General features: G+C 63.4%; 2 protein-coding genes across 2 annotated transcripts in view; both read right to left on the minus strand.

Annotated features, from left to right (window-relative positions):
* Positions 1-1,031: 1,031 nt before the first annotated feature.
* WDR18 (WD repeat domain 18) lies at positions 1,032-12,309 on the minus strand (the record flags this gene model as incomplete). The annotated part of the gene is made up of 10 exons (XM_082010851.1): positions 10,579-12,309; positions 9,006-9,116; positions 7,125-7,258; positions 6,429-6,570; positions 5,650-5,793; positions 5,359-5,423; positions 5,116-5,240; positions 2,826-2,992; positions 1,464-1,532; positions 1,032-1,163 (listed from the first exon to the last, which is right to left on the minus strand). Exons 1-10 carry the CDS (start codon positions 11,083-11,085, stop codon positions 1,032-1,034), a joined length of 1,596 nt encoding a protein of 531 aa, XP_081866977.1. The 5' UTR covers positions 11,086-12,309.
* A 1,502-nt stretch (positions 12,310-13,811) lies between these two features.
* The window catches only part of ARID3A (AT-rich interaction domain 3A), a gene marked incomplete at both ends in the record, with an annotated part of 18,130 nt that continues 6,280 nt past the window's right edge, over positions 13,812-25,661 (minus strand). The window contains 6 exons of the mRNA XM_082010825.1: positions 13,812-14,041; positions 14,276-14,365; positions 14,454-14,750; positions 15,035-15,282; positions 15,486-15,669; positions 16,705-16,777. Of these exons, the coding sequence (XP_081866951.1) occupies positions 13,812-14,041; positions 14,276-14,365; positions 14,454-14,750; positions 15,035-15,282; positions 15,486-15,669; positions 16,705-16,777 (1,122 nt within the window). The remainder of the gene's footprint in view (positions 14,042-14,275; positions 14,366-14,453; positions 14,751-15,034; positions 15,283-15,485; positions 15,670-16,704; positions 16,778-25,661) is intronic.

The following is a 25,661-nucleotide window of genomic DNA, read 5'->3' on the forward strand; positions in this document are numbered from 1 at the left end:
GGGAGGGACGCGTGGCTTCCCCGGCCGCAAACTCACTTGCCAGGCCGTGGCAGCGAGTGGCTGGGATCTGTGGCCAGCAGCGGAGCGTTAAAGAAAAACCTCAGGCACCTTTCACTATAAAAAACAAGTCTTTTATGTAAAAAATAAACCTAAACAAAACCCACAACCCCCGCTGCCATGCTCGTGACAATACAAAAGGCCGATTCCCCAGAACACCATGAAAACAAAGTAGCTGGATCCCAATATATATAAATTGTCAATGTAGGAGATTGGAAATAGCACCTTGCTGGCCCCCCCGCCCCTCCCCACAGGAGTCAGCCCCGCAACCCGAAGCCACCACCCACGCTCTGAGCCCATGGACCCCCCCAGCCCACTGCCCACCAGACCCAGAGGATGGATGGGGCGGTGTGGGGGGCCCGCTGTCAGTCTCAGCACCCTGGGGACCTCCCGCCTGTCCCCAGGCAGCCCCCGCTGTCACGAGAGTGGAGCAAGCCCACAGCAGGATCCCGGCTGTGAGGGGTCTGGCGATACCGAGCAGCGTTTCTCAGGGCAGGATGGGCGGAAGGGGTCTCTAAAATCCAATCTCAAACCGGTATTAAGCGAAGAACACTTTTCTGTCTGCACTGCAGGGTCAAGTAACGAAAAGAAACAAAAAAGGGCAAGGGGAAGAGATGGGGAAAAAGCAGGAGCTGCGTCCTGAACCCCTGCCTCGGAGCCGGCGACGCTCCTCCCGCAGCCGGCCGCTCCAAGTCTGCCCCCGCCAGCACCGAGCAGCGAATCGGGGTGAAAACGGTCCCTGCGTTGTCCCGCGTGCAGCAGCCCTCCAGCCCCCACGCTTGTCTCAGTCCCATGTCATCGAACGGACGCCAGACCGAGCAGGCAAATGCTCCGGCACGTGCTGCGTGACCGGTGCTGGCGAGGACGCGAGCCAGGCGTGCTGGCACGTGTGCAGGTGCCCGAGGGCGGGCTGGGTCTTCCCCAGGAGCTGGGCAGGGAGAGGCAGAGGGGCGTGAGGGCAGGGGGTTGCCTCTTCATTTGGCTGGTTTGGTGATGATGCGAGCAGAGAAGTCAAAGAGGTTCTTGTTGATTTTCCGGAGGGTGCTCACCTCCTCTTCCAGCTCGCTCACCTGGATCGTCAGGTGCTCCTGGTCTCCCACCAGGTTCTGCGACAGAAAAACACAACAGAAAAGCATCAGGCACCCAGGTCTCATCTCTCACCTCCAGCAAGTGGGGGCTCGTGCTCCCCCCAAGGGCAGCACATCCTAAACCCTTTTGTCCTCTCCCTCCTCCATCCCCTACTCAAACCTCAGCCTCTCCTGCCTACACCATCAGCAAATTCCAGGGCTCGTTCCTCCCCGTCTGCAACTTGCCCAGGGCCCTAAGAACCGGTTCAGCTGAAGAGAGGACCCCCAAGGGGCCTGTACCAGGAGGATGCGATTCCCCCGTCCCAGAGCAGCTCTCACCTTTTCCCTTGTTGAGTACATCTGCGAGTACATCTTCTCAGCCTTTTCCAGGTAGCTCTCCCCAGACTCCTGCAGGGACCAGATGGGAGTGACTGACACAGAAGACCCGGGCCCTCTCCCAGCACCCCCGGGCAGGGTTCCGCGCTGGAGCAGGCAAAGAAACTCCTCAGCCCCGCGGGATGACGGAGAAACTGAGCAGAGACTCCAGCGGGGTACGGCCAACCCTGCAGAGTCTGGCAGGAGTTGCAGCCCCTTTCCAAAACCCAAGTCTGTGCGTGGGCCTGGGCACGGGTCCCAAAACAGACCCCTCGAGAGCGCCGTGCGCAGGGGTCTGCCAAGCTCCTCTGCCAGCACGGACAGAGCGCTTTGCCTTGGCAGGGGGAAGCGCTGGGCTCGCCACGCTGCAGGCTGCTCTCCCCGGCACTTGTGCTGCGAGCAGAGGAGCCTGACTGACTGGGACTGACATTTCCAAAGCAGCACCTGAGCTGGCCCTGCACCGCCGGTGTGCCGTCCCCTCCGCTGAGCAATGGGCAACCAGACCCTCCTGGACCAGCTACCACCTCCCCTTCATGGAGCTCATCCATCAGCCGTGGCAGGGCTGTTGCTCTGCGGAAGCTCTGCGACCACCAGGGCGTGAACCGGCACGGCACACAGCGAGCCTGTGATCAGTGACAGTGCAGGATACCCCCCTTCCTGGGGATGGCCATGCCAGGACCGAGGGACAGCAGTGGTGGGACAGCAGAGCCAGCCCATGCTGCGGTGCAAGGCTGGGAGGACAAATGACTGCGCCAGCCAGGACGGCGAGGGAAGCGCAAGGGAGGAGGAATGGGTTTCAGCGTGCTGGGGAAGGGCGTTCGTGGAGTGGGAACGGCCTCTGGCAGAAAGAGGCAACGACGCTGCATGGGGGCTCTCGACAGGCAGGACTTCGGGCAGGCAGAGCTGCAGGGCTCCAACGGCCTCCAGACTCCCCTGCCACGACGGACACTGGGGCGATTTCAAAGGGACACCCTGTGCCCCAGCCAGGACCCTGCTCCACTTGGAGACCTCGGCCCAGGGCTTCCTCATCCCCAGCTGAGAGCAAGGGAAGACCCTGCCTGCTCCTGCCTGCTCCCTGCCTGCAAGGCTCCCGCCACAAGTCAGTTAATTGCACAATGCCACTGCTTTAAAAAGCAGCACTTGGGGAAGTTGAGCAGCACGGAGGAAGATGAGAACAGGCCATGGAGCTGCTACCCACCAGCAGCGGATCAGCATGGACCGGCCACTGCTGCTGCTCTGGCTGGGGGAGAAATTTTGCACCCTCTGGCACCGACCCCCACCCGACCTCCATCTCCCCCTCCTCAGCAGCCTGCTCGTCCCCGGTACCTGCTGGTGGAGCCCAAGGCGCAGCGTCACTCCCTCGCTCCCCTGCTCGTCGTTGCTCTCGGTGCCGTGGAGGTGTTTGCTGAATTTGGGGAGAGGCACGCTCGGTTTCCCGTCTGGGTTGAACATGTTGGCCGGGGCCAGCACTATGAAGGCGTTTGTAACTGGACCTGGGATGGGACAAGGGGAGGGGATGGGTCAGACCTCCTCCCTCCAGCAGATTTGCCTCTTGCCTGGTGCTTCGGGCAGCCCCGAGAACAGAGTACAACCCGCGGCGCAGGCAGCTGCCAGGACCTGGGAAGAGGCAGAGCCCCTCTCCCCGTCCTTGGCAGTGGGGACGCGGCTCCGCACCCTGGGCCCGGCAGGCAGCACAGGGCGGCCCCACCGTCCTCTGCGGAGCCAGGCACCCGTCAGCGGCTGCCGCTTTCACCGCTGTCTCCAGCAATGATCTATCACACACTCTCGTTCGGCAGAGCTAATGAGCACTTTAATTACTGCATTTACCCACACAGGCTGCTGCTTTCTGTCAGCAGCCCCCTCCGCTCCGGCTTCCAAACTCGTGCTCACTGGCAAACTCCCACCGCTGCCCCCCACGCCCCAAACCTCTCTCCGTCAGACACAGAGACCCCCCCCAGCCCCCCGAAGCCCCTGCACCGTCTGCAGCGCACCGCCAGCAGCCAGCAGCCTCGTGTGTGAGCAGAGCGGTTTGGTCACTGCTAACAAATCCCTGAGCATCCATCTTCCCCTGGCCGAACGCGACAGCACAAAGGGAAAGGTTAAACGGATCCAGATGCACCTGAGCGGAGGCAGGCTGCCGCAGCGCCCGCCCGGCGTCCCTGCCAAACGCAGGGAAAGGTGCAGGATGAGGGAGGGAGCTTGGGGGGCCCCAGAGGGGCTTGGAGCCACCTGAGGCTTTCAGTCTCTGCAGAGGAGATGGACAAAAGCACCTCTGATGCAGACGAGGGCTCCCTTGCCATCATCTCCCACTCCAGCTAGACCAGAGCCTGCTCCAAAGCCTGACCCTCCCAGGATCCAAGGCTGGATCCCGCCGGCAAAGCAAAGGCTCTGCCAAATACTTGGTCCAGAAGCTGCTCTGCCAGCAGTCCCAGGCTGGCCGCGAAGCTGCTCTTTGCCAGCACTTTGCTGTAACAAACCATTTGTTTTACTCTTGTTCCCTCCCTAAAGACAAGGCGTTTGCTTATGAAAGTATCCATTAGTGAGATTACCGCTGCTGGTTCACCGGCAATTTGAGGAGCAATTTGAAAGGAACGGAGAAGAAAGGCAGAGAGGAGAAAATCTCACGAACTAGTCCACAGGTCCCAAATCTGGTCACCATCCAGGTGCAGACCCCCCAGCCACTCTCAGGCCCCACTGCAGATGCAAGTCCTGTCCAAGCCTCGTCACGATGGCTCAGGCACCAGGTGGTGGGTGACACCCTGCCAGCATGGGCAGAGGGACTGGACTCAACTGCGGACAATAAATAATCCGGCTTCCAACACCAGCAGCTGCCAGCAGGATGGATCGGCTGGATCGCCCCCGGGGTGGCCTTGCACGAAGGAGCCCTCGGGGATGGTCTGTGCCACAACGGCGTTTGCAGAGAAAGGGATGGAGCTCGTGAGACAGGACAGGAACTGAGGCCCAGATGGATTTTGGGGCAGTGCTGGCAAGAGAACCAGAGAACGTTGGCTCACAGCCTCATCCCAGAGGTCTCCTGCTTCCCCCCACAGCGGTGCTAGCCATGCTGGGTGACTGGAGCAGCCCTGCCTTGCCCGGCATAGTCACAGCTCATTACCTGAGAGCAGCCTGTACAGGTTTGTTTGCATGGTTTATCGGAGCCATTACACTGAAATCCCAGACAACTGCTTATATCGGATTCACTTCAGACCTAATGAGCTCATGGGTGCTCGTTGCTCAGGTCACAGAGAGTCTCTTCTCCAGACACAGCCTCCCCCTCTCACAGCCTCCCCAGGCATTAGGGTGCGTGTGGGGCAATCGCAAATTGTTTTCCCTTTGGAAAACAAGGAGGAAGATCCTGGATGCCCTCAGCGACAGGGTGAAATTATGACTCACTCCCTGACAGTGCACAGGGGGGTTGTTAACAGACATGGGCAAGGTCAAAACATTACTCCAGACAGCTAAGGCGTCCCTCTAATGCCTCTGTCCTTCCTGGAGGTGTGAAGCAAGTATCAGAGAAACGCCTCAGGTGCCCAGGGCAGTGTCCGAGCAGAAGTGAGACAGCAGAGGCCTTTGGCAGTTGAGGAGGAAAGGATCCTGGAGATAAGGGCATGCCTACCTTTGTGATTCATCGTCTTCAGGCACTGCTTGCTCTGGATGTCCCACAGCCGGACTGTTTCATCGTGTGAGCCGGAAAGCAGCAGGCTGCCATCCGTGGAGACAGACAGACACGTCACCTGGTTCCTGGAATGGGGAAGAGAGGAGGAAGTTTAAACTCAGGATGACCCGAGGACTGCCAGAAACTGGTGAGATGGGCAGACGGGGGCAATGAAGTGCTTGGCAGGTATGTCTGGTCCCTCACCTGTGCCCTTTGAAGACCTTCCCATTCTCCCGCTCTGTCTGGAAGGTCCGGTCTCTCTGGACCGGCTGCAGAAATGAAGGAAGGAAGGAAGGGAGAGAGCGGTTTAAATTCAGGAAGACTGAAGCCAGCAGGTTCATCACTGTGTCTGGAGGTGGCAGAGGAGACACAGGGGAACCCAGGCCCTCCTACACCCTGGCAGGTCACACCAGTCACGCAAGCAGGGAGGTGACAGTGGCTCAGGGTGCCACGTCAAGAGCAGCACCAAGCAGATCTGCAGCCCCACGCACTCACCCAGGCACAGAGGTCCACCTGGAAGATGGATCCGTCCATGCCACCGCAGAACATGTGATACTCGGAGAGGTCAAGAGTCACAGCCATGATCCCCACATCGAAGAGGACGGAAAGCAGGAGCTCCCCAGATGATATTTCCCAGAGCTGGAGCGAGAGGGTATGGGGGAATTAGGGGCTTAAATGTTAACGTCAGGATTGGAAGAACACGCTGCTGCTTATCAGCACCTGCATGCCCAGCAGCAAGCTGGCAGCACGTACCAGCATCCCCGCCTTGCTGCGGATGGGGAAACCGAGTCCAAGATAGAGCCACGGCAGAACCCAGGATCAGCCTCTTTGTGACCAGGAAACAAGTTTCCCAGGCAGCTCTGAAACAGCCCTTAACCCCCTCCCATGCTGGCCCTGCGCCCCAGGGCAGACCTCTCCCTGCCAGGCAGGAGGAGCAGGCTGCGGGCTCCAGGTTGCTCTACTCCCTGCCCTTCGAGACTAAAGGACATCAGAGAGGGGAATCAGAGGAGCTGAGCCCAACATTCCCCAGGAGATGAGGGACTGCAAAGCACGAGGAGGCCCAGCCCGAGGGCAGGTGCAGAGAAACTGCTGGTGTTTGGAGAGGCAAAGCCCATTAGGTCTGGCAGCTCTGAGTCATCACAGAGACAGCCAAGAAATTCAGCTACTGCAACACTCACAGGCAGCTTTGCTGCAGCTCAGCAGAAACTCTGCTTTAACCCTCTAGGGCCTGCACACCTCTGGGACTCGTTTGGTGGGACTGAGCCAAGCCTTACCTTTGCTGTCTGGTCAAGGGAGGCTGTGGCAGCTCGTGCCAAGGGCCCTCCAAAGCCACAGCACAAGTCCGTGATGGGGAGGCTGTGTCGGGACCACACATGGCGAGGGTCAGGGATCTGGGAGGGCTCTGCCTGCAGCACGCTGTAGGGGAGAACGGAGATGCGTTGGCACAGCAGGTCAGCCAGAGCAACACTGGGGATGCCAGAGCAAAGCAGCTGTGAGGAGAGCTGGCCAAGGCTCTGCTTCCTCTGGGACGGCTCTCCTGGCTGCAAGGACCAAGTGGGACACAGAAGTTGTCAGCACACGCGATACCAAGGATGAGAGCCACTACTGAGCTCCACATCCCAGAGGACACAGAGACCTCAGCTGCCATTAGCAGGGAAAGGGCACAATCCACTCCATGTCAAGCAAGGAAAAGAAGCCAGAGCCATATATGACAGCTTGAGAACCTCAGATGAGACACCAGGAAAAACCTTCTCTGGCAGTGAGGATAACAACAGTGGAACAGCCACCTAAGGAGGGCACAGAGTCATCATCACCAGCAGGCTTTAGAAACAGCTTAGACACATGGGCTTAGGCAGAGCCAATTCCACCTCCGGGAAGTGGTGGCTGATCTCTTGTTCTAATATTCCTCGCCCAGATGCTCCCTGTCCCCCCTACGAATGGGCCGAGGCCTGCCTGCAGGCCACTGTTACCTGTAAAGGTTCCACACCAGGGCCAGACAGTCCTTTGCCCCTGAGAGAAAGTGGCTGCTGTCATCAGTAAAGCAGAGGCATGTGAGGTCCTGGTAGTGTCGGTTCAGGATGGCTAGGAGGTTCCCGTTGGAGACCTAGAGCACGGGAAAGGGCAGGAGAGTATTAAGAGAGGAGCACTGAGATGCCCCAGAATAACACAGCACCCTGCCCTCAACGCTTGTGGGTGCAGCAGCATCTCAGCTCCATCCCCAGCTGGGCGTTGCTGTGCCAGGCGCAAGCAGAGCGGAGAGTCCCGGCGCTGTGGAGATGTACACAACAGGGCAGTGAGCAGAGGCGGCAAGTGGAGCAAACAGGAAAGGTTGTGCCGACCGTATGAGCCCATCTGCACCTCACTGATGGCAACTGACACAATCAAGGTGCAACCAGTACAGCCACATACACTTATGACCGAAGGTAAATACAGCAGAAGACAGTTCGAAGAGGTCCTGCTCACATTAACCCTGGAACCTAGTGATGTCAGTGGCATTTCTCTGGTGAAGGCACAAGGCTGCAGTAAATATTTCCTGTTTACTGTTAGTATTACTTTTATGGCTTCTTCCAACCTCCTACATCTAACACGAAAGCCATGGTCTGCAGGAGGCTGTGTGCCACCCCAGGGGTTGCTGCACTTCAGCACAGCTGCATGGTCTCGGGCCAACGGAGGCGTTAGGGTGGACAAGGAGCTCCCTAAACCTAGAGCTTTTCTTGTTAAAAGGCAACACTGCAGATAGGGAGGGAACTAAGGAGGCAGCAAGGGAGCTCTGTATAAAAGAAGAGGATCAACTCCCTCTCGCTGTCTGAATTACACCTAAAAATAAAACCAAACTGCAATTCAATGGAGAACAAATGGTTTCACAGAGAAGGCACAAAACTGGGGCCTTTGGGCCCATTTCCAGCTCTACAACAGTTTCCATGCAGCCTCTCCAAGCCTCCTGCTCCCTCGACCAGGAGGACAGTGCCGTCACCCACTCCAGGCAGATGCTCAGAAGCATTTGCAAGGCAAGGCTAGCTGGGGGCAGAAAGGGCCACGTTCTGCAGATGAAGCAGAGCAGGGACCAGCTCAGAGCATCACAAGTGAGAAACTCCACTTGCTGCAGTCTCAGTCCAGTATTCCTTGTGAAGGCTTTTTTTCCAACATTGCCACAAGCACATTTTTAAAAGAAAAATCTGATGAATTAAGATAGAGCCACCCACGTAACAAGGCTCAGAAACATCCCCCAGGACTGACAGCTTTCCAAGTTAAACATCTCGGCATTTAATCCCGGGGCTCAGAACAAGCTTGGCTTTTTATTTGCTTGGTGGAGTGCTTAGAACGCAGTGTAATCCCCACATAAACACAACCACTAATTAGAAAGAGAAGGATGATGACCAGAGCACAGCAGTCTCTGCAGACATCCAGATCACAGGTCACACACAAATATTAGGCTAAAACGTGGAAGAAGTGCTAAAGGGAAACCAGGTCTTGCATTTCTGCTTTGAGGGAGCAACACCTCACCCCTGAGGCATCTGTAGCAGCTTGGAAAGAGAAGGAAAGAACAGACCTAAGGCTCACCCAGCAGCTCCAACCACAATTTCTTCCCCCCACCGCCTTGACGAGCTGCTTCACTATCTGCATGCCCACAGAGGCCACTGAGCAGCTGGCCTCGAGCCTCTCAGGGCAACGTGGAGTCCAGACTGCACCAGGACAGCTGTACCGTACGCAGCCCAGCACAGCCTCCGCTCCACTGTGGAGCCCAGATAATGTGGATCTACTGACATTTGACGGGACAGGGGCACTCACTAACCCTGTAGGATGCAAATCTCCACCTCGCCATTCCCCGTGCCAGCCGACAACTCCCTTACCTCCCACAGGTAGATGCTCTCAGCAACCCCAGCCAAGATGTAGAGCCCGTTGGGAGAAGCTGTCAGGCAGGTCACCGGCCCAGGGCATATGATCTTCTGCTGGAGCTGGTCCTGGGGGCAGAAAGAGCACAGTGACCTTTCAGTAGGGGCTGGAGTACAGGAGAGAGAGAAACAAGACCCTGGTTCAACTGAGGTTGGCCCGTGGGAGAAGCAGCAGCTCAGGCAGCGTCCAATGCGCTGTGGCTGCCTGCGTTTAAGTTGTGTCCCCAATCCACAGCAGCACTGCCGTGGTTCAGGAACTCAATGCTGAAAAGGAAGATGCTGGAGGAGCACAATCCATGTGTGCAAATCACATCAAATTGCTCTGCGTTTTGCTGGCTTTGTTGCAGTTGCTTCATGTTTAGCCCCACAAGGAAAAGGTAAATCCCACTCCTGCCCTCCTCCACCCACACGCAGCAGGAGGAGTACCAAAAGGTAAAGGGTCTGGATGCAGTTATGCTCCACAGCTGGGGAACCTCAGAGATTCAGCAGAAAACAGGCTCAGAAGATTACAGCAAACTAACACTGATAAAAAACAGAAAAAAGAGGATGAGAGCTCACAGCCTGGCAGAACAAGCAGCAGGTCTGAGAGCAGCTCCTCATTGCTTGGGGGAACTGGAAAGATCAGACCCCAAGCTGCAGCAGCAAAGGGGCTGCATGTGCTGAAACCCACGGGCTGCCGCTGCTCTCTGCAGCAACACTGAGGGGAACGACAGGGAATGGAGAAACTATGGCTGGATTTGCAGCTGTCCTGTCCTACTTTAAGCACAAGCGGGATGCAGCTAGGAGGAGGAGGAAGGGGTCTGGCTGTGTTTAGGCTTCCATTTCTGGCTGGAAGGCGCAGAGAGCAGACCAAGGTGATGGTAGGCTTCAGGCGAAGCAGGCTCAGCTGTGGGGCACCAGCATCCCCCCAGGCTCTCCCTCGACAGGGATGGTCACAGTCACGTTCCTGGGCAGCCCTGGGAGCCGTGAGGCTCCTTTCCAGCCTCAGGAATGGGAACCATGGGGGAGGGGCCACGGCTGGGGGGGTCGCTGGCCTGGAAAGGAGCCCAACAGCCGATTCCTCCTGCAGAAAACACTTTTCCTGGCGGTTTCCATTCAATCGGCCAGGACCCCTGGGAAGGGAGCCAGGCCTCATGGAAACCATGACCCCAGGGAGAGAGGGCAAGGCAAGGAGGGGGCTGCAGGCAGGTTCCGCAGAGATGGGGGGCTCAGGGGCATCACTGGGGGGTCTCCGTGGAGAGAGGGGGGGGTCGGCCATCTGCCCGTGGTGATGGGGGTCGCTATGGAGGAAGAAGGCCTGGGAGTCTGCCCCGGAAGCGGGGGGTTTCTATGGAGTGAGGGGCCCTGGAGGGAGGAGGTCTGGCCACAGAGACGGGGGGTCTGTATGGGGAGAGGGGCCCTCACCACTGAGACGGGGGTGCTCCAGGGAGGGGGGCCCTGGCGCATCCCCACAGGGACAGGGGGTCCCTCCGAGGCGCCCGGGGGCGCCCCCCGAGGCGAGGCCTCCCGGGCCCGCCCGCCGCGCCGGTACCTTCCTCTGGAGCTCCCAGACGTTGATGTAGCTCTTGCCGATCTGGGCCCCCAGCAGGTGCTCGCCGCCCAGCAGCGCCAGCCCGCGCGGGCCGCTGTTGCCGCCGCGGTAGCCGGGCAGGGCGGAGCCCGAGTGCAGCTCCCAGACGGAGCAGTTACAGAGCGGCCCGGCGGCGTCCGACACCAGCGCCACCTCCATGGGCGCCGCCATCTTCGCGGTCCGCCAGGACCAGAGAGAGCGCGGCGGCCGCCTAGAGCGCCACCCTCCCCCCGCGCGGCGGCCAACCAAGAGCGGCGCCGCCATGGCCGCGCGGCTGCGCGGGGCGGGAGCTGCTGCGGCGCCCGCACGCGGCCGGAAGCTCCGCAGGGCCCGGCCCGGCCTGGCCCGGGGCGGGGTGCGGGACCGCGGGCACCGCGTGGGCTCCCTGCAGCCCCGTGGGGAGCCCGTGGCACTCTGTAGCCCTACATGCGCTCCATAGGGACCCCCCCGGGGACCCCGTGCACCCATGGACACCCCATAGCCCTATAGGGACACCATGGACACCCCACGGGCACCCCACGGCTCTATGGGCACCCATAGCCCCAGGGGCACCCCGTGAGCACCCCATAGCCCCATAGGCACTGGATGAGCGCCCTATAGCTCTATGGGCACCCCCTGGCCACCCCCAGGGACAGAAACCCCAGACCACAAAACTCTTTTTTTTTTTTTTTAATATTTCATCAACTTTACAGGGTTACAATTGTCTTAAATATTCTGAAGTTTAAATACAATCTGTATAATAATGTTATTATAAAATGTAAACTTTCAGTGTTTTTATTTTATTTTATCTTTTTTTTTTTTTAATAATCAAAAGTTTCAATACCTGAATGTTTGCAAAACTGAAATATTTCACTGGGGGCCTGGGTGTGCCCGAGGCCGCCGCTCTCAGAGGTAGAATGTGGTTTTTATTCTTTTTCTTTTTTTTGTCTTTTGTGGTTTTTTTTCTTTTTCATTTTTTACCTGAGTTAAGATATGCACGCTGGGTAAATGCGTCTGCAGCTGTGTCCGTTCCTTTTTTCTTTCCAAACCCCAGAGAAACTGATTTAGGCTTTTTTATTTTAAATCGATATGTGAAAAGAAAAATAAAGTGAAGGTAATACGCTCTCAAAAAAAAAAAGGGGGGGGGGAAGAGGAAAGAGGGGAAATAAAAATAATTAAAAAAAAACAACCAACCCAAAACAGTGACTGTACAAATGCAAAAACTCACTAAGAAAATCTAACGCCCACCCTGGGCACGAGAAACCCCCCCTGGGATTTCTCCTTGCAGGGAGCTGGGCTGGATCCTAACAGCAGCAGGAGCCGGACAGAGCCCCCCCCAGACCCCCCCCAAGGGACAGGGTCCATGGAGCCACCAAGGGGCATTTCCAGCTCTGGAGAGGGGGAAAAAAGGCTAGGGGGGGGAAAAAAAAAAGGCTGGAAAAACCCCAAATCCCCTGAGATCGCCGCTTCCCCAAGCAAAAAAAAAAATGTGTGGGGGTCCCACCAGCACGGGACCCCTCCCAGGCACCTGGGGAAGGGGGGAAAAAAAAAACCCCTGTGCTCGAGGTCGAAACCTGAGGAATTGAGATACCGAGTTGGGGGGCAGGTGGGTTTCGGTATCGGGTCGCGATTGTGTCTCACGCAGATGTGGGCGAACGTTTCGGAGCAGGGGGGGTGGGTGATGCGAAAAAAAGAGTCTAAAAAATTGCAAAAAAACTGAAACCTGGCCGGCTGGAGGGATAACGATGCGTAAAAGCAATCCTTGGGGCTGCGGGATGCTCCGGAGGTCCCGGAGGACGCGCCGCGTCCTCCGGGACCTCCGGAGCATCCCGCAGCCCCCTCCAGCATCCCCATCATGAATACGAGCTCCTGCATCCCGTTGCTAAATTGGATATTTTACACCGGTCCCCTCTGGACCAGCCCCCATCCATCACCTGGATCCTGCTCTCACCAAGCTGCTTATTTCTGGAGGAAAAGATGCCCAAATTGGCTTTGCACAGTAGTATTGGGGGGCGGAGGGGGAACAAAAATAAGGATTTGCTGGTGCAGCCTGGCTCCCGGCTCCGCTGCCCCCCCGGCCGTAGGGATGGTGGGTGGGAGGCAGGGGCGAGCATCGCGGAGCAAATCGGCCCCGCGGTAAAGCCCGGATTGCCGCTGCGGCTGTAGTTTAATGCCAGACCCCTCCCCGGTGTGGGCCGGGGGGACAATTGCTTTCGGCTTCATTTTCTCCTCTGAGAAAATAAAGCAATAGCCTGAAAGCAGCGGGAGCCCGAGGACGCGCCGGCCAGGCGGGGCGGGCAGCGGACGGGCAGCGTGCCCCCCCGCGGCATCCCCAAAGGTGGGCACAGCACCCCAGCCTCTGCACAGAGACTGGGGGAACCGGAGGCTGGGGGGGGGGCAAGCAGGCTGCCCGTGCCGGGGGCTGCCGGCGCTGCCCGCGGCCATACAGCCCGGCCGGAGGCAACCCCCAGCCCTGAACAAGCCGCCGGGGTCTCGGGGCACCGCGGGGCTCCCGGGGGAAGGAGCAGAGCTGGACCCAGCCACCGACCGCGAGAGGAGAGGAGAAAGGAGGTTACACGGTTTCCAAGCTCCCGTTTCCCTGATGAACACTAATATATATCCTTTGCATGTTAAAGTTCGATTCTTTTCTCTTCTTTTCTTCTTAGAGAATAAAATAGAAGCTATTTACAACAAAACAATCAAACAACAACCTCTTAAAATCCCATATAGTGAGTGTAGTTCTCAAAATAAAGGGGGAGGGAAAAGAATCTAAATGAATAAAATATCTCCCGATTTCCAATTACTTTTTTTTATCTCTTTTTTTCCTTTAGAGAGTGCCGGGGGGTTTCACTAAAGCTCGCGTCGGCAGGCGTCCGTGCGTCTGTCTGGAGGTAACACGAGTTAAAAAATAATAATAATAATAATAATAATAATAAATGTACAGTGCAAAGTGTGATGTGAGTGAGGTAAACGGTCCCGGACCGGCACGGCGCAGCGGGACAGCCGGCGGCTCCGGCAAAACCCCCGGGCTAAAGCTTTTCTGCCTCGCAAAGGAAAACCCAACCAACACGAGAACTAGGGCAGACCCCAGCCAGCCCCCGGCGAGACCCCGGCCAGCCCCGGCCCCCCGGCCGCTGCCGGGCGAGGGCTGGTGGGGCGAGCTCTGCCCCCCGCCGCGGCTGCTGGCGTGGGCGAGGGGGAAGGGGCCGGGGGCGTTAAGGCGAAGCGTTGTTGGAGGTAGAGCTGGGGGGCACGGCCAGGCTGGCTGGGGCTGCGGGGGGCACGCTGCCACCGCCGCCGCTCCCCGCCCCGCCACCACCACCGCTGCCGCTGCTCCGGCTGCCACCGCTGCCGCCGTTGCCTTTGCTGTAGGCAGAGGAGGGGAGCGAGGAGGAGGAGGAGGAAGAGGCGGAGGAAGGGCCGGGCGTCTGGGCGAAGAGCACACCTGGGGAGAGAGCGTGGGGCTGAGACGGGGGCGGCACGCCATGCCGACGCTGCCTGCCTGCACCGTGTCCGCAGCCGAAAACGGGGCGAACGCCAGCTGGGTGCTGCGTGGTGGTGGCGGCAGCGGCGGGGGCGGCTGGGGACGCGTGGTGGTGGTGTCAGCGGCGGGGGCTGCTGGGGACAGAGGAGGTTGCGCAGCCCCTGGCCCGCGCTGGCGGCCGTGGGAGCCCCTCACCTGTGTAGACGATACCGTTGATCTCAACCGACATGCTGATGCTGTTGGTGCCATTGCTGCTCAGGCCGGCGGCGGAGTCCTGGCGGTTCTCTGCCGGGGGAGAGCCGCGTTAGGGACCCCGCGGGGACCAGGGGCCGCGGCGGCTCTGCCGGGGCGGGGGGCTGGGGCCGGCACTGACCTGGCGAGCGGGTGCCTTGGCTGTTGATGCGGATGCTCATGGGCAGCTGGGCCGTCATGGCCAGGAGGTTCTGCTGCAGCGCCCGCTGCATCAGCCGCTGCTGCTCGTCCGTCACCAGCGCCATCTTCTTCTCCGGGGGCTCCCCCGACTCCAGCTTCTCCCGTAGCTGCTCCAGTGCCGCGGCTTGGGCGGCTGCCGCCACCTGCACCGCGGCCGCCTGGGCTGCCACCACGGGGTGGCCGGCCAGCGAGACGGGGAGCCGGCTGGGCATGGAGATGGGGATGGGGGAGTCCTCCTCTGCGGGGCAGAGCGGGAGGTCAGCGACAGACGGGTGCTCGGAGCCCCTCCACGCCTCGTGTCCATGCCGGGAGCTGCCCGGCACCTCCTGCCCCTCCCAGGGGAGCCAGAGCCGGGTGACCGGAGTCAGGGATCCCCAAAACGAGCCCTGGTGCCCAGAGCCCGGGGAGGGGACAGGAGCGTGACCCCCTGCCCGTGGCACCCAGCTCGGCCCCTTTTGGGTCTGTGTCCCCGGTGCCGGGAGGGGGCTCAGCCCGCAGCCTGGACCCCACGGCAGCCGTTACCTTTCTTGATCTTCTGGACGGGAGCGATGGACCCGCCGTTGGTGGTGGAGGCCAGCCCCAGGGCCGGCACCGGCAGCTTGGGGGAGGAGAGGAGGCCATGGGTGCTGCCGGGCGAGTAGGTGAAGAGGGAGCTGCCGAAGCCCTGCCGGCGGCCCTCCCGCCGGTTGCTGTCGATGGCCGCCTGCAGCTCGTTGGGGTTGCTCAGCCCTCGCTTCTCACATTCGTAGGGGTACAGGTACTTCATGTACCTGCCGGCGGAAAGGGATGGGGGTGATGACGGTGACGTGGCGGCTGGGCACCCCCTGCCCGTGTGCTGCCCCCTCCCTCTCCGCCATCCCCGTCCGTGGCATCCCACGCAGCGCAGCACCGAGCACGCGCCCCGAGCGCGGGCAGCACCGGCCCCGCCAGAGGATTCGCCCCCCAGCCCGCCCCGCCGAGCCCCGCGGCTCACTGGGTGCGCAGGGTGAAGGCAGCGCTGGTGATGGAGGTGGGCAGGTTCAGCCCCTTGGTGATCTCCCGCCACAGCTTCTTGTTGATCACCTCCACCAGGCCGCCCTTCTCCGTCACCAGCGTGTACAGCATGTACAGGTCCAGCACCTGCTTGGCCATGATGGGGATCCGGTTGACGGGGGTCCCTGGGGAGCGGGAGGAGGAGAGAGCGGGTCTGGGCTGCTGCTTTCTCACCCCTGGGCAAAGCCGGGGGGAAGCCGGCGGGAGACGCCCCGGGAGGCAGCGCGAGGGCTGGGGGGCTCCTGCTCCTTCCTTCCCTTCCACTGTCCCCTTCTTTCCCCCTCGAGACCCCCCCTCGCTGCCCCCTCGCTGAGCATCAGCCCCACACACAAAGGAAACAGAAACTCGCAGTTTTCGGCCACAGTCCCCGAACCAGGGCCGAGCGCGGTTTCTCAGGCTGACATCGGCGGCACCCGGCAACACGAGTTATTTATAACGGCGGCGGCGCTTCCCGGCCGCGGGGGTCCCGCCGAGCCGCGGGCTGCACGTGCACCGGGGGGTTTATCCCTTCAGCAACAGGGAAGGGGCTGCAGCGTCTCCTCCCTCCCAGGGGTCTCTGCTGGCACCGGCGGGTGAGGGGGCTCAGGAGGACCCCGGTGGGACACAGCCAGGCCGGGCCAGCAGCTCCCCGGCCCCCCCGCACGCACACGTGCTTCCCCCAGCGCCTGCCTGACAAAAGGCTGAAGGCAGCGATGCGTCAGCGTTTCCAGCGCCGTTTTCCTCGCAGGAACCAGACCCTCGACCAGGCAAACGCTTCGCTTTCAGCCTCGCCCACCCTCCCGGCGCCCACGCTCCCGGCGCCCACCCCCCCGGCGCCCACCCCCTGCCAGCCCGGGCAGAGCGAGGAGGCAGCGAGGGGCTTCGCCCTTTGCGATCACCCGGGGAAAGGACAGCGGGGGGGAGGCCAAGCCGGGGGCAACGCGCCCAGGAGGGGCCGGACCCTGCGGGGAAGGGTCCTGGATGCCACGGGCGAGGGAGCGGGGCCGGGTGAGGGGGGGCCACGGGCACCGGATCCAGCCCAGCAGGTTTCACCCCGCTGTGCAAAGAGGTTAAAAATTAACCAGCGGCCCGGCCGGAGCTGTGACCCTGCGGTTGTAACGAGGGGCGAGGAAACGAGCCCCTGGCCCCGGGGGGAGCGGGGCGGGCGCGCGGGGGCTCACCTCGCTTCTGCATGAAGCTGAAGAGGTCGTCCAGGAACTCCTTCCTCCTGGGGTCGCCGTCCAGCTCGTACAGCTGGAGAGGAGAGGAGAAAAACGCTCAGAAATGCCCCCCGACCCCAGCCCCCCGCCACCCAGAGACCCCTGGCCCTCCCAAAGCAGCACCCCTGGGGCTTGCGCCCGCCGGCCTGAGCCGTCCAGCTCGCTGGGCACCGCATGGCTCAGCAGGTCCCTGCATGGGGCCACGGGGTCCCCAGGGTCCCCGCGGCTGGGGGCTGACCTGTGCCCGTGCCCCGGCAGGAGCCCCGGGATGGCAGTGCCATCCCCTGCCTGCCCAGCTCGCAGCTCGGCCCCGAAATGCGGGTGCCAAAATCACAGCGCTGCCGCGCGCCTTGCCCACAGGCCGGAGCGGCTCCCATGCTGCAAGCGCCGCGCTCAGCCCCCGGATCCTCCCGGGAACGCCGATCGCGGTTATTTTTAGCATCCACCGCGTGTTCGGCACAGAGTGGTGCAACGCTTCGGCGTGATCCCTCCTCCGCACCTGCAGTGCCAGAGAGCGCCAGCGCCGGGAGCCGGCATCGGGAGCCGGCAAGCTTGTGCACCATGGCACGCGAGCGTGCACCACGCCTCGAACGTGCCTGCCGCCGCGTACTCAAAGGGGGTCCCTGGGGTAACAGCCCTGGCAAACGAGGGCTACGACGAGGCAAGGAGGGCGGTGAGCTGGGCCCATCCGGCAGAGCCTGTTCCCCTCTGGAAAGCGGCAAATCCGCGTGGCGAGGCCGGCGCTGAGCGTGGGCTGCCCTGGCACGGCTTCGTGCCCGTCAGACAGTGGCGTGGGGCCGGCAGCCTCTCCTCCTGCAAGAGCATCTTCCCCCGGGCCACTGTGCTGCCCGAGGCACGGCTGCTGGAGCGAACCCAGCAGGGTGAACCGCACCGTGCTGCGCCACACCGCCGGGACGTGTCTTTCTGAGCCGGGGCAGGCAGACCCGAGCAAGGCTTCTGGCACGGCCGCGCCTCGAGCACCCGGTTCTGCTGGGGCAGCTTTTGTCAGGACCCCACCCCACACCCGACAGCCCGGCACATTCCTGCCTGATTTATGGCAGCAGGATCTGCTGGCCTGAGCGTCCCGGCACGCAGGCAGGCACGCTGCGCCGGCTCTGCCTCTCCCCCGTGCCGGCAGCCGAAGCCCAGCGCGGTTTCTGCCCGGAGGCAGTGGCAGGCGGATAATCCTCTCCCCCAGGAGGGGTGTCAGAGCAGGGGCTGCATGGGGCAGTTGCTGCCCAGACGCCGCCGGGGATGGATGCCGCAGCCCTCGCCCCGGCTCTGCCACCCCCGGCCCCTCGGTGCCGTGTGCCTCCCGCTTTTCTCAATGACAACTTTGAACAACTGCCAGCGGAGCCGCAGCCGCGGCGGCCGGGAGGGGCTATAAATATTACCACGTAACTCACCAGGCACGCACCGCGGGGCCGCCAACCGCATGGCGGCACACCAGCACGTTAACCGCGTCACCGATACGCCCGCTCGTCCCACGAGCAGGGCTGGCACGGCACTCCAGCGGCAGCAGGACCCACAGGCGGGTGGGCGGCCGTTGCCTCAGCTGTGAGTGAGGGGTGCAAGCCCCCTCCTCCCACCGCCCCCCCGGGAGGATCCGGATCCCGCGGGGCTGAACCTGCCCACCGGCGCCGATCAAAGGGATCAATGGGGCCGCGCCGATAAGAGGGGCAGGGCGCTGCAGGAAAGCCATAAACCCCCAGTTCCCCAGGAAACCTCTCAGGGCTCGCCCACCCCAGCAAGCCCCCAGGGAAGGGTCAGGAGCCGCTGCCGGCCCAAACCCCTCGAAGCCCCTCTCCCACCCCAGCCCCACAGCAAGGGGTCCAGTGTGCAGGGGGAGCCCGGAGCGGACGTGGCACAGCGGGCACCGCCGTGGTTTTTCGGGCTGAGCCGTGCGGGTGCTCCCAACCGGCCGAGGGATGTTGGGCCGGCGCCAATCCAGCCTCCCCCGTTTCCTCAAGTGGCTCTGAAAGCCGCAGGCGGAGAAAGGGCTTCCCCGGCGCCCGCTGCCGCAGCACGACCCTGCCGGGTGCCGAGCCCCCTGCCCACGGTTCCCGCGCCTCGTTAACCCCACTAACGGGGCGACAGCCCTGCCCGCGCAGCAGCAGCCTCAGCGCCACGGGGACCCCCAGCGCCGCGGGGCCCCGCAGCGCCGCAGGGCAGCACCAGCGCTGCCGCGGCTCCCGCGTTCCAGACACAGGAGCGGCAGGCGGTGTGCCGGGCGGCTGGGGCGCGCTCAGCCCAGGCGGGGCGTCAAATACAAACCCAGGGAGGGAGAAGTGCCGTGGCGTAGCGGAGGGGGGGGGGCTGCCAAACCATGGCCCCCCTGCTCGGGAGAAAGGGGGATGCGAACAGACCGAAGTGCTGGCAGCATGGGGCGGGTTTCACCCCTCTCTGGGGAGAGCTGGCGGCGGCGTTGGCCTCGGCTCCCGCGCCGTCCCTGGAACCTGGGGTCCCGAATCGCGGCGGGCGCGGGTACGACCGGCCAGCACCAAATGCAGAGCTGCACCGGCACAGTGCCCGGTGCAGCACGAGAGGGTCGCGAGCCACCTATTAACCTGCAGAGCTCTAAAAATCGATTAGCCGTTTATGAAAACAGCGGTTCATTCAATTTTTATAAAGCCAGCTCTTAAATAAAGCTGCTCTCCCCCAGCTGCAGGTGGGAGCTACGGCTGCGTTTCGGAAGGGACGAACGCGCCGGTTCGTTTACTGCCGCGACCCCCCCAGCCATGGCCCCCCCCAGGCTCAGTCCCGAGGGGAACGGACGTGTTTAAGAGGATGAAAGAAAATTAACCGTCAGCTGAGGAAAGCGTGCGCTGGCCGGGCCATAGGGATTAGCGGCAGCCGGCGGGCGGCTGCCCCGTGTGCCGTCCTTCCATGCGCCCCCCACCACCCGCCAGCACCGGCAATCCCATGCCGAGCTCCACCGGCTGCAGCCACTCTCCCCACCTCACCCACAGGGGTGAGGCTGTGGGGGTCACCGGGGCCGGGCGGGCAGAGGGAGCCCCGTTCCCGCCCGGCGCCCTCGAGGGCCTGCCGGCACACCCAGCCGCGGCTGCCGGGCAAAGGACGTTTCGCAAGCTGCCGCTTGTGGTTACTGGTGAGATTTCGACAGCTCTGCGGCACTCGGCTGCTGCTCGCTGGCCACCATCTCCGGTGACGACCCACTGCCCCAGAGCAGGGAGAGGCGCTCGGCGGGGCCAGGGCTTCCCTGTGCCAGATGCTTTCCCGGCTGAGCCCCCAGGAATGCCCCCAGACCCTCGTCCGGCTCTGCCGACGCCAGCAGAACCGCCTGGCACGAGGGCAGCTTCCCAGTGAGCTCAGCCGGCAGCGCCACGAGTCGAGGACATGCCTTGTCGTGGTTGGGGTGTGCCCTGCCTGCACCGTGGCGGGTGCCGCGTGACCGAGCGGCATCTGCTGAGCTGCCCCCGTGCCCCCTCACCGCCCGGGCCCAGGCAGGGACGTGGAAGGGGGCAGAGACGAGTGACCTCCAGCAGTCACTCGCAGGACTTCCTTGCATTGACAGCATCCCACGTTTGCCGGGACACCTCGCTGGCAGCCCGCGGCGCTCCCATGCTGGCGAGGATGCGGCAGAGGAGCCATGCACCCTGCAAACACCGAAAGGCAGCGCAGGCATTGTAGGAAAGCTTAGATATTGAGTCTCAAAATAAAAATTGAGGAACAGAAACATGTTCTTGTTTCAGCAGCGTGCAAACCCGAGTGTGCCACCGGGCTCAGCACAGACCAGCTGCCGCTGGCACCACCAGACCGAAATCAGCAGGTGCTGATCCCTGGCTGGTGCCGATGCCCTGCTCGCCGTGCCCGAGCACGACTTCTGCTCGGCACAAAGCGCAGTTCCTCGTTGGGGAAGCGCGGGTGGAGGCGGCGAGGCTCGGTGCAAAGGTAACGCCGGCCACTGGGCAGCGAGCCGTGGGGAGAGGCCGCCCTGCCGCCGCTGAGTCAATAGATTTACATTTCGTAATTAGGGAGGCCGCAGGGAGGTGGAAACGACTTAATCTGTAACGCAGCTGCCCCGAGAACATCCTCTTACCGTGGGGAGGCCGCCCGGCCGCGCCGCCCTGCTGCTGGGTCCCCACAGCGAGAGCGCGGTGCCAGGGGATGCTGCGGCACAGCCGACCCCAGCCGGGGGGACAGGAGACGCCTCCCATCTCCCCAAGAGCCCCCTGGGCTGGGGGATCCGGCCCCAGGCACCCAGAGCTCCCCCAGCACAGGGCAAACACCCAGCGCCACCGGCACGGCTGGCCCTGCGCCGCGATGCCCGACCTGCCTCGCCGCCGGTGCAGCCCCCGTCGGCCCCAGCGCTCCGTCCTTGCGGCCGGCTGAGGACGAGGTGCCAGATGGCTGTTGCCAGCAGATATATAATTAAGTGGAGGAGGAATTAGGAAGGCGGCGGGCGGGCGGCACTGACCCCGCACCCCAGCGCCCCGGCAGGATGCTGGCCCGGCGTTTGGTGTGGATGACCGGATTAACGTTTCAAACCAGATTACGGGAAAATCCCAACCCGTTGGCTTTCAAAGGGCTGGTGGGGAGGCGGCCCCTCGGCAATGCCAGGAATGCAGGCGAGAGCCCTCGGCACGGGAGCGGTGCGTGCCGGGGGTCCGCCGGGAGGGACCAAGATAACACATCCCCCCAGCAGCCCACCGCTCCCCTGCTAGCGGCCCCCCCGAGCTGCGAGCAAGGAGGGCAATTAAAGTAGGGAGGGGACGCGCCATTTAGCGAGGCTCCAAGAGCGCAGCCCCGGTAATGCCGGGGCTTATTCCGGAGCCAGGCGAGTCCTTCCATCGGCAGGAGCCCCCGTGCCCGCCCTGCCAGGCGTTACAGGGACCCCCTAACCAGAGAGCGGGGGTCTGTGGGGCTGGGGCTGCCGAGCAGCGCGTGCGCCAGCGTCCCGAGCCAGCGTCCCAAGTCCGAGTTAAAAACATCCCCCCCGCCCTCGGTTCCGGGTTTTCAAGCCTCGGGGAATAATTTTCAAGTTTCTTTTCCACCGCCAGGAAGTCTCGACACTCCCGGCTTTCCTCCCTTCTCTTCAAAACCGGTTTGGGACGTGCACGCCGTGAGCCGGGGGGGCACAGACCCCCAAGGACCACGGCAGCAGGGGCGGGGGGGCTGGCGGCCCCTCCAGCAGGGCTGACCACCTCCCAGGGGCTAGAAAAGCCCGAATTTCTGTATTTAGGGAAAAAATATGACCAAGGCAGGGGCGAGCCCGCACCGGTGAGGCGCCCGCGGCAGGTAGCGGGGCAGACGCCCCCTCGGTCGGATCGCGGCCCGCGGCGTGACGGGGGTGCTCCTTCGCTCTTTCTTTTCTTCCTTCCTCCGAGCGGCCCCGGGGCCCCGTCCCTTTGTCCCGCCGACCGCGGGGGGACAGCCGGGAGCGGGGGGAGAGACCACGCACGCTAACGAGTTATTTAACGAAGAATAAACACGCGGGCGGTGTTTCCCGTCCTGCTCCCGGCCAGCGCACGCAGCCCCGGGGCCCCCGGCACGCCGAGGCACCGGCCCCACGCCGATCGCACGCCAGGACCCACGGTCGGGGGAAAGGGGGGCACTTACTCAGAAAGAGAAAGTAATTTGTAAAAACTAGAGTGAAGGGCTGGCAACGAGCCCCGAAACGAAGCATTTCGGGTGATGCCGGTGAGGTGGTTTCCTGTAAGATGGTGGCTGAGTCAGGGCTGGGGGTGCCCGAGGCCGTGCAGCCCCTTCCCCGGACATGGCCTTCGTGGGGAGCTGGGGGCAGCGCCGGCACGGCCCCCCCAGGCGCAGGGAGCGGGGGGCAGCGCCCCGCTGGGGATCGGGTTTGCTGGGGCCGATCCCTGCCAGCGAAGGAGAGTTGGGCTCCGGCACAGATCCTGCCGCAGATAAAGCGCTCGGCTCAGGCACGGGTCACTTCTCGCCGTCCCCATCCCTAATCCCCTGCGAGCCTCCCCAGCACCGCTCCTCCTTGCGAAGGGGCAGCCGGGGGGCAGGGGCGTGCGCCCCCTCCCCAAAATCCCCAGGCGCCGCCCCCCCGCTCGCCAGCTCCAAGGCTGGCCGGGAGCAGGACGGCGCTGCCAGGAGGCTCGACCGCACGGGACGGGACAGGGCCGGCTCCTGCCGCCGGCGTCGAGTCCACTGACCGGCCCGGCGGGATTCCTGCTGCCTGAGTGTGGCCGGGGCCGCCTGGGGCGGGGGGCCGCTTCCGCGGGGGCAGCTGGGCAGGGGGCCGGGGAGCACGGGGCCCTCGCCGCCGCGCTTCCCGTCGGCACTATTGTTCCCGCCGGTTCCCAGCATTGTCCCCTCCGCGGGTCGGCACCGCCCGGGCCAGGACGCGGCCCCACCGCAGGTGCCTCTCCTCACCGGTGCCCCCTCCTCGGGCCAGGGCTGTGGGGTCCGGCGGGCGGCAGATCCACCGGCTCTCCTGCGGCACAGGGACAAGCCCGGTCCCGATCCTCAGCCATCGCCCCAAAGGTCTGGGGGCCCCGGGACCACCCAGGCTTCCCCCAGCACCCGCAAACGCCCTGAGTGATGGCGCGGCCGCATCCTAGCCACGGTCCCGTGGCAGCCATCCCACCAGACATGGGGAAGGGGACAGGGACGAGCAGGAGCCCACGGCACCGTGGGCAGCGTCCCGTCCCAAACCGAGCCCCCCGGCAGGATGAGGGTCCTATGTGGCCCCCATGCCTGGCCCCACCGCCTCCCCGGCCAGGCTGGTGGGAGCAGCCGCACAGGCAACCCTGGGGGACGTGGGCCAGTGTCAGCACCAACACGGCGGGTGTCACCGCGCCGCAGAGGGGGACGTTGAATGGGCGAATTAGTCGCCGTTTAACCTCCCTGACCCCCCATTGTCCGCGCGCTGTCGGCCACCCTCCCCGCCACGCCGCAGGGCCGCTCCTGCCTGGCCAGCCGGCAGCTGCCACGATGCTCCGCGTGGATCCACGTCCACGCACCGGAGCCGTCCCGGTGCAGCGTGCTGCCGGGCCCAGACCGGTGCCGGCTCCCCGGACGGCTGCGCTGTTGCTGTTTTTCCCCTTCCCGCAGAGGAGGAAGCGAATCCTGCTGCAACTGCATTTCAAACGGCGGTTTCAGCGGGACCTGCTGGGCGGCAGCGTGCCGGGCTCTGGCTAAAATAAAAACCGGTTCAGTGTCTGAATGCCGACGCGTAGCACGGGCTGCCGAGAGGTCACCACCGAGCAGTGGGGGGACGGGGGAGCTGCTGCCCCCCAGCAAGCCGAGAGCCGCCGGCCGCTGCAGGCGGATGGGAGTGGGCCTGGCAGCGGCTCTCCCAGCCCTCGCCGCGTGCGTGCCGGTGCATGCCCTTGACACATGCTCGCTATCGCACCGGACCTTGTGCAAATATTAATTCAGTGGAGTCAGGCAGTGTTGAGAAAGCTCGTCCGAGGAAGCAACACTCAGGGCCCAGCTCGCGCGCCGCCGGCGCGGCTCCCTGCCGCCAGCAGGGTGGTCACCGGGTGGGCAGCCGAGCCGGAGCCGCACAGCACAGACCCAGGGAAACCACGGACGGCGCAGCAAAGCTTTTCCTGACAGAAAAGCAGTGCAAACCCTTGCGGCACCTGGCGAGCTCCCACCTCAGGCTGTCCCTCTCCACGTGTCCCCAGATCTCCCCGGGGTGACAGCCACAGGGCCGGCAGGCCGAGACCCCCGGGTGAGGGTGCGGGGGCGGCCGTGCGGGCAGGAGCGGCGGCCGTGTTAGCCCTCGCAGGCGAGCTGGGGTTTAAATTCCACCATATGTAAATGATCGTCTTAGAAAGGGGATCGCTGTAAGCCAGAGCAGATGAGTCACCCGGGGCTTCCACCGCCCGGCCGGGGATTTGTCTAATTGCAAATCTGTTCCTGAAATGCGACGTCCCGCGCCTCCATCCGCCCGCGGGACGGCCGCTCCGCCAGCCCCGCCAGCGGGCCCCGCCGCGGTGGGGGTCCCGGGGGGGTCCCGCCGGCCCCGCGCGCCCCGGCCCTGCCCGTGGGAGCTGGAAGAGGTCCAGCAGCCACAGCTGGTTTTGACAGGCAGCCAGCCGCGGGCCGTCAGCCCTGGGAACCATCCCCGCAGAGCTGCTCCGGCAGCACCGAAACCTCGCCGCTTCCTCGCGCCGCCGCTGACCCACAGAGGGGAGGGGGGCACTGCCACAGCGCTGACGCAGCACCGGAGCGATGCCAGCTCTGGCGAAGCTGCTGCCTGACCCCGTCCCACCGCAGCGCCGGAGCGGGCGGCGGCACGGAGCAGCACGTCGCAAGTGAGGCTGCCTGAGCCAGGGGCTCCGTGGCGGCTGCGGGCCGAGGGGCATGCTGGCAGGCGGGGAAACCGAGGCAGGAGGCTAAGCCCTTTGCTTAGGGGTTTAGGGCCGGTGCCTGTGTGGGCGCTGCCAGCTGCCATCCGCACCGGGGCGAGACCCCCGAGCCGGCCGCTGCGGGCGGACAGGGACACGTGGGGTGGAGGGACCGGGCAGCCCTGGCGCAGGGCACGCTCCCATCAGCTCCGTCGGAGCCAGGACAGAGGCACAGGCAGCTGAAGCGACCGTGTGGAAGGGCCAAGGAGCGGGTCAGGAGCCGAGCCGGGAGCTGCGCCCCGAGCCCCACGATCCAGCTGCCCCGGCGGGCTCAGAGCCCAGCGAGCAGCCGCGCAGGCAAAGCGGGCAGTGCAGGCAGGTGCATCAGGGACGCACCCACGGGAGAGCGGGGGTGCCCCCCGTCCCCAAACTGCCACCCGCCCCTCACCCTGGCCCCCGATTGCAGCATGTCCGGCCGGGCCTCAGGACCCGCCGCCATTTCTCCTGTGGTTTGGGCCAGAAATAAGGCGATGGAGCAACGCTGCGCCCTTGCCCAACCACTCCGCTGCCGGGCGGCTGTTTGCTTTGCTGACAAAGGACCTGCTCTACTCTTTTTTCTTCTTCTTTTAA

Source organism: Phaethon aethereus, assembly GCF_964289735.1.
Source record: "Phaethon aethereus genome assembly, chromosome: 26".
Classification (NCBI taxonomy): Eukaryota; Metazoa; Chordata; class Aves; order Phaethontiformes; family Phaethontidae; genus Phaethon; species Phaethon aethereus.